This window comes from Anomaloglossus baeobatrachus, chromosome 4 (genome assembly GCF_048569485.1).
Source record: "Anomaloglossus baeobatrachus isolate aAnoBae1 chromosome 4, aAnoBae1.hap1, whole genome shotgun sequence".
Classification (NCBI taxonomy): domain Eukaryota; kingdom Metazoa; phylum Chordata; class Amphibia; order Anura; family Aromobatidae; genus Anomaloglossus; species Anomaloglossus baeobatrachus.
Window position 1 is genome coordinate 629,686,938 of NC_134356.1, and position 11,470 is coordinate 629,698,407.

At 40.2% G+C, this 11,470-nt stretch overlaps 1 protein-coding gene across 1 annotated transcript in view; it reads right to left on the bottom strand.

Moving 5' to 3' along the window:
• The window catches only part of PCP2 (Purkinje cell protein 2), a 31,042-nt gene extending 19,775 nt beyond the window's left edge, over nucleotides 1-11,267 (bottom strand). Inside the window, exons 1-3 of the mRNA XM_075343828.1 lie at nucleotides 11,190-11,267; nucleotides 9,246-9,374; nucleotides 7,946-8,107 (exon numbers count right to left, since the gene is read on the bottom strand). Coding sequence (XP_075199943.1) covers nucleotides 7,946-8,107; nucleotides 9,246-9,374; nucleotides 11,190-11,267 — 369 coding nt within the window. The remainder of the gene's footprint in view (nucleotides 1-7,945; nucleotides 8,108-9,245; nucleotides 9,375-11,189) is intronic.
• Between the last annotated feature and the right edge of the window lie 203 nt (nucleotides 11,268-11,470).

Here is an 11,470-nt window from a genome sequence, read left to right on the forward strand (position 1 = left end):
TAACGAGCGCAAAATCGTCGTAATCGTATCATCGGTGCAGCGTCGGCGTAATCCATAATTACGTTGACGCGATGGTCCGATGTTGTTCCTCGCTCCTGCGGCAGCACACATCGCTGTGTGTGAAGCCGCAGGAGCGAGGAACATCTCCTACCGGCGTCACCGCGGCTTCCGTAGGATATGCGGAAGGAAGGAGGTGGGCGAGATGTTTACATCCTGCTCATCTCCGCCCCTCCACCGCTATTGGCCGCCTGTCGTGTGACGTCGCTATGACGCCGCACGACCCGCCCCCTTAGGAAGGAGGCGGGTCGCCGGCCAGAGGGACGGTCGCAGGGCAGGTGAGTGCATGTGAAGCTGGTGTAGCGATAATGTTCGCTACGCCAGCTATCGCACGATATCGTACCTGCGACGGGGGCGGGGACTATCGCGTGCGACATTGCAGCATCGGCTTGCGATGTCGCAACGTGCAAAGCCGCCCTAAGGCTATAACTACATGACGACATTGACCGTAACACAGGTCAGGTGGCCCAAGATTGTTCTATGCTGCTGCTATATTGCAGCATAATGCCATAGCAACATGGTTGTATTGTTACGTTACCGTGCAATGTGTCCCCATGGAGCGATTATTAGTCATGCGACTTGTCCAAAGCTGCCATGTAGCCCCATCCTAATTCTCACTTTCTCCTCCGGTGGTGATGCAGATAAGTTGACAACTTGCAGTCAGGCCCGGACTGGCCCACAGAACAACCGGAGAAAGCTCTGGTGGACCTCTTTGCTGTAGTACATCACTTACCCCCCCCCACTTAATCAGTAATTGGCACAATACACTTGTTTCACTATGTAGAGATAAAGGGAAGCATCTCATCATTCACTTTACAAACCACCCAGTATATTATTATTATATAGAAGGGTAGGTAAATTTATGAATGTATTTAATCTGTGGGCCCCAGAGTCAATGTTATTGGTGGGCCCCTGCCGCCCCAGTCTGACACTGCTTACACTTGATTGTTGTATTTTTTTTTATTTTTTTTTAAATAACAAGTAGGGATCATCCAAAGAAAAACCCTGTAAGGGGCACTCTGGTTTTGTATGAAGCTGGTTAACATGTCACACCACTGGATGAACGTTTGCTAAGTATCTTCCACGTTAAGTTATAGTCCTGGATGTTGACATATAAAGCAAGCAAAGTGAGACATACATAGATTTATTTAATTTATTTACCATTTTCCTCCTGTTTATGACCAGTCATATTTTTTTTGACCATTTGGCTTTATGAATTCTTTAATTCATTGATTTTTTTGTTTTTATTTTTTTGTTCAAACAATTTTTTTTTTATTTGTGGTGGTAGATAGGGTTTATACTTTATGCCCTTTTTATATCCATTTTTAGGGGGCCAATAAAAGGGAAAATGTAAAAAAAAATAATGTCTCATTTTCAATTTTGTTTTATTTTATTTTAGAACCACTAAAATGTGTTTTAAAATATGTTCTCCTTTCTGTAACTAATATTTTAATATATTAAATATATGTCATATGACTGGTGGTTACACTGTGAAAGTAAATAAAGAGAAAGCTAAAAAATGAAAAGAATGCCACCGCCAGTCATATTCTAAACAAAAAGACTGATGGCACTCTGAACATGACATATAATAACAAAAAAAGACAGCTGCACTCTGAAATGCTAACGCATGCACACAATGAATGCAAGAATATGGATATGCATCACTGCTATAGGAAATCCAGGAAAAATTGAGATATTTAGCATACAGAAATGGCCATTTTTATATCTGCCCAATAGCCAAGTCAAGGCATAGCTCATATACTGGGAGCCTACACTGAACTGAAGTTTCCTAGATTTCCTTAAGCAGTAATGCTTATCTATATTCTTGCATTCTTTGTTTGCATGCTTTAGCATTTCAGACTGCAGCTGTCTTATTTTGTTATTATATGTCACGTTCAGTTTTGCATCTGTTCAGACTGCATTTTGGAAGTGCCGTCAGTCTTTTTGTTTAGAATATGACTGCTGGTGGCTTTCTCTTTTTTTTTTTGTTAGTTTACAACTTGTCTCCCCTATAAGTTAATAAAATATCTTTGGGGGCATTTCAACATTGAATTTATGATTTCCCCTGTGAGGTCGAAATCACGAGCTTATATATGGTCTGTAAATGAAACTGATTCTTAGGGTTACTTTGCACGTTGCGACATCGCTACTGCGATGTCGTCGGGGTCAAATCAAAAGTGACGCACATCCGGCGCCAGTAACAATGTCGCAACGTGTAAAGCCTTAATGCGCCAATTTACGATCCCAAAAACGTCGAAAATCGGTGATCTGTGTAGCGTCGGTCATTTCCATAATTTTGAGACGACCGATGTTACGATGTTGTTCCTCGTTCCTGCGGCAGCACACATCGCTGTGTGTGAAGCTGCAGGAGCGAGGAACATCTCCTTACCTTCCTCCACCTGCTATGCGGAAGAAAGGAGGTGGGCGGGATGTTTACGTCCCGCTCATCTCCGCCCCTCTGCTTCTATTGGCCGCCTGCTGTGTGACGTCGCTATGACGCCGCACGACCCACCCCCTAAGGAAGGAGGCAGGTCACCGGCCAGAGCGACGTCACAGGGCAGGTAAGTGCATGTGAAGCTGCCGTAGCGATAATGTTCGCTACGGCAGGTATCACCAGATATCGCATGTGCGAAGGGGTCAGGGACTATCGCGCTCGACAACGCTAGGCTAGCAATGTCACAGCGTACAAAGTGCCCCTAAGTCTTGAGACTCTTACTGACAGTTACATATGTGCCTAAGAGGCTGTACGTTTGGGTTGGGAGACCCGCAGTCAGTATGGACATTACAGTCTGTATGCAAGAAATAGGCCCGACTGAACATGGTCAAACTGGGCCTGGTATATTAACCCCAGTTAAAGGGCAAATTCAGCCTTCTACCTATAGCGCAGACCTGATCTGCTCCTTCTCAACACCCTGTGATCACAATGACGAGAGGACGAAGCACTGTTATACTATAAAACCATAAACACGGTGATCTTTTAACATGGTGTATAAAGCAAACAGGAATGCAGAGATGGTAATAAAACATTTCTGCCTTCTCATTGGGGAATCCAGCCAAAATCCTGTAGCGATTGCCAACATTAAATATTAATACAGAGTCCTATATTGACCATAGTTTTAAGATGTTGGGCAAGCCGCAAGTACTTAAGGTTAGGAAAGAGGGAACGTAAAGCAGTTGCCTATAGCAACCAGTGACTATTTAATTTTAAAGCCCTTTATAAAAAGGAAAGCAGTGTCTTGAGGTTGGTTGCTATAGGCAACAAATTCTTCTTGAGGTTTGATATCTTTCAACATGGTGTACACAGCAATCAGGAAGGCAGAGATGGTAATAAACCATTTCTGTCTTCTCTTTGGGGAATCCAGCCAAAATCCTGTAGCAATTGCCAGCATTCAACGTCTATACAGAGACATATATTGAAATGTTTTAAGATGTTGGGCAAGCCGCCAGTAGTTAAAGTTAGTGTAGGGGTAAGGTAATGCAGTTGCCTTTAATTTTAAAGGCTCTTTAGAAAAAGGAAAGCAGTGACTTGAGATTGGTTGCTATGGGCAACTAAGAAGTACTTTACACGCTGCGATTCGCATCCGAAATATTGTCGGAGTCACGTTGTTAGTGACACACATCCGGCACCGGTAGCGATATCGCAGCATGTAAATCCTTTGTGCGCCGATAAATGATCGCAAATGCATCGAAAATCGGTGATCTGTGTAGTGTTGGTCATTTTCATAATGTCGGGTCGACCGCAGGTACGATGTTGTTTGTCGTTCCTGCAGCACCACACATCGCTGTGTGTAAACCCGCAGGAGCGACAAACATCACCTTATCTGCGTCCCAACGGCAATGCGGAAGGAAGGAGGTGGGCGGGATGTTATGTCCCGCTCATCTCCGCCCCTCCGCTTCTATTGGCCGGCCGATTAGTGACGTCGCGGGGACATCGCTGTGACGCCGAACGCACCTCCCCCTTGAAGGAGGGATAGTTCGGCAGTCACAGCGACATCGCCGAGCAGGTATGTGCGTGTGAAGCTGCCGTAGCGATAATGTTCGCTACGGCAGCAATCACCACATATCGCATGTGCGACGGGGGCAGGTGCTATCGCGCCACACATCGCTAGCATCGGCTAGCGATGTCGCAGCGTGCAAAGTACCCTTAATTCTTCTTGACGTTTGATAAGTCTTCTCCATTATGTATATAAGAGTTCTGGGTGCGAATAGTAGCTCCAGCAACACAATACTTGTAATGTAAACCAAGATTTGTTCTACACAACCAAATTATGGTTACCAATGGAATATTACAAGACATGACCACATGATGTGTCTTTCACTTCAAATCAGACAAATATGGAGAACCCCTTTAAGGCAATTATTTATGTAAGGTACCTTGACCATATGTATTACCTTTGAAAAATTGCCCAATCATATACTGTATATATTTTTCTCACCAGTATTGACAAAATGCGACGGTGAGGTCCCAAGGCTCATGGTAAGTTGTGTAAACCAAGAGTATAGTGAATATAAAGGGGTGTCTTAAGGTGTTTGTCTTTATTTTTCCAAAAACAGCTCCAATCTTGACAAAATGTTATAGATCTGGTATTGCACCTTATCTCTACTATACCAGACACCACCCATGGGCAAGACAGGCACTAGTTCAAGGAATAAAATAAGAATTTAGGATAACCCTGATCGCATGTTGAAATGATAAGTTATGATGGATGTAACTGCATATTTGTGTAATTAAACCACAAGGTTAATAGATCTAGAAATTATTTATTAAGTAGGAGAACAAAATTCTCGTAAGATAAGGACAAGAAAACATCTTAAAGGATCTTGACAAATCATCTCCTCTTCCAAGAAATGGATAGTTAGGAGGTCAGATGAAGACAATGGCTATGCTTTGTTCTGAATGGGGGACACAAAACAACATGGAAACGTTACATACAAACACCTTGTCACGAGTGTCACGAGTCATTATTCCAAAAAGAAATTAAAATAATATATACAATTCCTGGGGATGATTGGGTTAAAGGGGGACTCTCATCTTGTAAAGTGAGGCATCAAATGAATGGGGATGGCTGCAAATTCAGAAGGGGACGGAGGGCTTAATCTGGGCCCAACTAAACCACAAAAAGATGAATTAAATCTTCCCCAAAAAATTTAGAAAAATCACTAAATTTAGAAGCTAAACCACAAAAAGAGGAATTAAATCTTCCCCCAAAATTTCAGAAAAATTGCTAAATTTAAAAGCTAAATTACAAAATGAAAAATGAAATGTTCCCCCAAAAATTGAGAAAAATTGCACTAAATTTAAAAGTTAAACCACAAAAAGAGGAATTAAATCTTCCCCCCAAAATTGAGAAAAATTACTAAATTTAAAAGGTAAACCACAAAAAGAAAAATTAAATCTTCCCCCCAAAATTCTGAAAAATTACTACTTTTAGAAGCAAAACCACAAAAAGAAGAATTAAATGTTCCCCCAAAATTCAGAAAAATTTCACTAAATTTGAAAGTTAAACCACAAAAAGAGGAATTAAATCCTCCCCCCAAAATTCAGAAACATTACTAAATTTAGAAGCAAAACTACAAAAAGAGGAATTCAATCTTCTTCCAAAAATTCAGAAAAAAAAAAAATCTGTATTTTTGGGGGAAGATTTAACTCCTCTTTTTGTGGTTTAGCTCTTAATCTGGGCCCCTTCATTCGTAGGATCACCCACTGACCATGAAGTGATGATATATCCTAATAATGTGACATCACTTTACAGGATGGGAATATATAATGTACATTGAACATACAACTTAAAGGGGTTCTCCACATTCCATTTTTTTTCCAATTTACTTAGGATCTACACTCTCGTACTGTCCAATATGCCTCAGAATGCTATCATTTCCCAAAATAAGCTAATATGTTGCCTGACTTCTCTAAATTAGGATGCCATGCCAAAAATAGAGAACTTCAGAATCCAGTGTTGCTAGTCCTGTGCCTATAGATATTTTCTAAAGACAAAGAACAGAAGAGTGATTGCAGCTCTGAAGTAGAATACAAATTTTAAATCAGGTAAATGAGTACAAGTTACTCAGCCTTTTATGTAATTGAACTTTTTATATAAACTCAAAAATAGTGTTCAAATGTAAACCCAAGGTCTAAACTTAAATATGTCAAATTTACAGAGAATTAACGTAATGTGCTGAGGGAGGGCAGGGCCACTTTTCTCTATTTATGGTCTATGTGATGCATTAATTTGCAGATTTTCACTGATCAAGTCATTCTTATACTCAATCAAAAAATATTTGGTAAGAACAATTCTTAAGATTAATTTTACACCCATTTTAATTATGAAAATACAAAATTATACTTCTCAAATATAATTGATACAAAGAAAGCTAAAAATAACATCTTTAAATCTAAAAACTCTCTGGTTGTTTCAGCATACAGCCAAAGAGCATTAGTGGCCTCTGCCTATTTCTTATCCTCTAATAGTCAGTTGTCATTATGTGTCAATGTTACACGGGGTGAAGCTCAATCACCAGTCACTGTACATATCAGCTAACTAATGTTATAGTTACCCTTTCTCTATGTTGAGGTGGAGAATGAACTCCTGCTTGGACAAGTGTTGATGCTGCTGTGATCGCAAGACTTTAGTAACTATCTCATGCGCGCTCATCTAGACAAGTTTCCTCAACACAGAGACAACTTGACATTTTTTTGTTTGGGCAAGACATTAAAGTTTTTTTAAGCTATATTTCTATCACTATCTCTTTTAGCAGAGAGGAAGTAAAGTCCTGCAGAAAGTCCCTGCCCCAAACTGAAATGAATGGAGTTTGTTGATGCTGCTGTGATCACAAAACTTTATTAACTATCTCATGTACGCTCATCTACAGAGACAACTTGACATTTTGGTTTGGGTAAGACATTCAATTTTTTTAACCTATATTTCTATCACTGTGCCTCTTTAAGCAGGGAGAAAGTAAAGTTCTGCAGAAAGTCTCTGCCCCAAATTGAAATGAATGGAATTAGTTGATGCTGCTGAGATACGAAGATTTTATTAACTATTTAATCTAGACAAATTCCCTCAACACAGCGACAACTTGACATTTTTTGTTTTGGGCAAGATATTAATGGTTTTTTTTAAGCTATATTTCTATCGCTGTATCTCTTTTAGCAGTGAGGAAGTAAAGTTCTGCAGAAAGTCCTTGCTCCAAACTGAAACGATTGGAGTGTGAATGCAGTTTGTTGATGCTCCTGTGATCACAAAACTTAACTATCTCATGTACGCTCATCTATACAAGTTCCCTCAACACAGAGACAACTTGACATTTTTGGTTTGGGTAAGACATTAATTTTTTTTTAACCTATATTTCTATCGCTGTACCTCTTTAAGCAGGGAGGAAGTACAGTTCTGCAGAAAGTCTCTGTCCCAAATTGAAATGAATGGAGTTTGTTGATGCTGCTATGATCCCAAGACTTTATTAACTATCTCATGTGTGCTCTACTAAACAAGTTCCCTCAACACAGAGACAACTTGACATTTTTTGCGTGGGTAAGATATAAATTTTGTTTTTAATACAGATTTCTATCGCTGTGTCTCTTTTAGCAGGGGGGAAGTAAAGTTCTGCAGAAAGTCTCTGTCCTAAATTGAAATGAATGGAGTGTGCAAACTAAAACTGGGAAAATCTAATGAACATCATAGATCACCTATTTGTACATTCTAGATTAGATTTGTGAATTAAGACACCAAGAAACATATACCACGAAGACTTATGTGGTTACAAGAAGTAAACAATGATTATTCTGACAGACAAATGGGATGGTTCGGTCATTGGTGCACGTAGGATAGATGGATTATAGACAGTTGGAGGATGGGTAAGTTTAATTGTGGTTGTTATTGTGATTACTCACCTTCAGGCCCCCATTGTCATGGGATACCCTACGACTGGGCATAGTGTCTGGGTACGATGGAGACTGGATGAGCTCTGCCCTTTGATCGTCCAATCTACGACTTTGTGAGTGCGCCAGCATATCCATCAAATGGTTCATCTCAGGAGGTGGGGCAACTGTAGTTTTGGAAATAAATAGAGTTAACATTATTAATGTGTAGGTTCCAAAATATCATTGTTGGGGCTTCGGACAAGCACAAGTAGTCAGAGCAGTGATAAGGAAGTTTACAGGATGAGTAATCAGAGCAGTCAGAGCAGTGATAAGGAAGTTTCAGGAAGATTTTGCAAAAATAGTTTGCCTCAGTTGTACTACCAAGGGTAAAAACTACCAAGGGTATCAACATTTTTTTAATGAAGGTTTAAATTTGACAAGAGCAACATCTCACAGAAAGGCACTGATGATCAATTTACTCACCAGTGGATGGTTCCCATAGGGAACACACGCAACCTGAATGCACAACCCTGATAGATTTATTGCCATGCTCTAAATTAACATTAGCCCTCAGTTATAAGCAACACATTTAAAGGTTTTATGTAAGAGTAGACGTCAAACTACACTTTTCCTATAAATTAGAATCATTGGTAGAAGATATGTCCTTGGAGTGTGGGAGGATACCGGGGGAGTTGGAGAAAACCCACGCAGACATGGAGAGAACAAACTCCTTGCAGATGTTGTCTTGGTGGGATATCAAACCAGGAGCCGGGCCAACACTGCAAAGCAACAGTTCTAACAACTGAGCCACCGAACTACCCATAACATCATGAAGTCCTCACAATCTTGCTGAATAGGACTATTGGTTATTGAGGCCTGTTAGAGAATGGGCGTTCAGGTCATCCTACATCTTGTGGCTGTTTGTTGGAATATCTCTGGTTTTCTGGCTTTGGACCTTCATCGTGTTGGTATTTTTTATTTTGCTAGAGTTATCTTCTACATCACTGGTATAAGTTACTACCTTTCCATTATGGAGCGTAAAACATTGTTGGCCTTGCCAATCCCTTTTTTGTAAAATAAGTTAGTCCACAACTAATCAGTTGAATATTAGGTGTTCTGTTATTGGAACCCCAATGAACAACTAATTTGTGGAGACATCCAGCATCAAGTATTCAGTTCTATTATAGCGCCACCCAAGGGGAAATAAACTACTACACGTTTCCTATTGAAATTAGTAGATGCACTGTCTAATATATGAACCTATTTGGGTTCTCCAGAGAAAGAGACTCTGCTCTCTCTTACAGATGAGGCTAAAGGGAAGTGACTTACCGTTCTTTCCATCTTGGTCTGCTTTGCTCGTGTGGACAATCTGGATGCTGCATCGCTGCTCATCTATTCTTCCACCCTGGACATGAGATAGGAGGTTGAAGAAACCTTCCTGTTCCTTAGTGGCCTCCGGCTATAGAAGAAAAAGACCTTCAATGAAATACAGGAACTGTCTTCTCATATTTAAAGCTAGCTATAGATATTCTGCTAAGGATCCAACCAGAAAAGACAATCAGTAATGATAACGTTCTGACCCCCCAGCACTCATATCTGATTTATGTACTAGAAAAACATGAGAACATTCATCATGTTATGGAAAACCATTCTCTTTGGACATATATTTCCACTAGTATTCTAAAGTGAAATATATCACAATGCGCAAAGTTGTCATGGGTCATGAATGAAGATCTGGGGATATCAGTTACGGAGAATCTCTTGTTGTTGGAAGGTTCTCCTTGCCTGTCCATTCAGCAATCATCTGTATTCTTTGGGGAACTATGGAAATAATGGTCAATTTCTCCACAGAATGGGCAAAATAAAACCATTACCTGGCTTCCATTGAAATCAATAGGTTGACCATGCAATATATGGAGAAGTTGGGTCCTTCATAGAAATACAAACTTTTTCTAGCTGCCTCATTTTTGGATAATTGGTCATAAATAGTAGATTCTCACCAAACAGAATTTTAAAAATTGGAAATGGGTTTTCCAATCCACCCATTTAAGTTAATATTAAAGGTTACATAGCTTAATTCTTTGCTAACGAACTATGATCTTAGTCTGAAGATGCTGTAAGTTGCACTTGACCTCAACCATTATTCATAGATAACCAAAACCCTTTTGACATAGTGATAATACTCCACCGATTTAATGAGGACTATTTCTGATATTTTTAGATTGTGCATATCAGAAACAAGTTGTCCCAAGAGGAGACACTCTAATCCAGGTAGAGGAGAGGATTACATACACTCTTCTGAACTGTAGATATCAGAGCAATTTATCTTGGCCAACAAAGACCCCAAATCTGTATTTTAGGCATGTTCTCTTGGCCAACAAAACCCCCAAACCTGTATTTTAGGCATGTTCTCTTGGCCAACAAAACCCACAAACCTGTATCTTAGGCATAGTCTCTTGGCCAACAAAGACTCCAGATCTGTATTTTAGACATGATCTGTTGGTCAAGACCATAAATATCCAAGAGAAGTCTAACTTTATAACATTTGAATGTCATAATGTCAAGGGCTGGTTTCGTGACTCGATATCCACCCATGAGACCCTTTTGGTTAGGTCTGTCTTAATGAAAATACTAATTCTCAAATAATGATATCAAGGACTTGAGGTTGGGTGATAAAAAATAATTTTCTATAAAGAACAGGATAAAAAGGACTTGACATAATGTAATTTCTCATCCCAAATTATTCCTGGTTACTCAAGCTTACCCAAATTTCCCACCTCCCAAATGACTTCAGCTGAAGCCGAGATTTGCTAGTGAGAGGGTCTCTTTTTCCAGTGGTCGTCCCACAGACAGCCTAATGATTTCAATGGAAATCATGCAATGCCTCATTTTCCCTGTGGGGGCGCTGCAGAGAAATTAAACTCTTGCTTTTTAGATCAAAACTGACCTATAGGAGTTATTGTAGTTGGACTCACCTTGTGAGTAGCTAATTTTTTTGGGTAATACTTTAGGTAACCTCCTTAAATACTACGGCAGTTGTACCATGTTCCATATGTTTCCTCCCACTGTACACAAACCTTGTGACCACTATGATAAAAGACGTTAAATAATGCTCAGGTTGGACATCAATCTACTAAATGGCGGATTCTATTGAGAGTAAAGAACATGAAGCTCAACCTATAGTCATAGACGCGTCCTCTAGATATATAAAACAATCACATATGAACATTAGGATTATCCTCCCACCCCCGCACATCATAAATGCTCATCTTACCAAGGACTCTGTTTCAGATGGAGTTAAAGAGGGCTTCCTGGCCTGTTCCTCCTCAGGTCCACCATCAACTGGCTCCATCCTGATTTCCCCGTTCTCTGCTCCTGGTGAGCAGATATCTGTGTGCCCATCTCAGCTGTGCAGCCCTATTAAATGTCCTGCGGGTCATCGTGCCCTCCCTTCCTTTGTACAGATCATTAAATCATCTCATAATAAGGGAGGCCCCATCTGCAGGAAGGAGCCGGTTAATCCCCCATTAAGATTATCTGGGATAATTGTTAGTG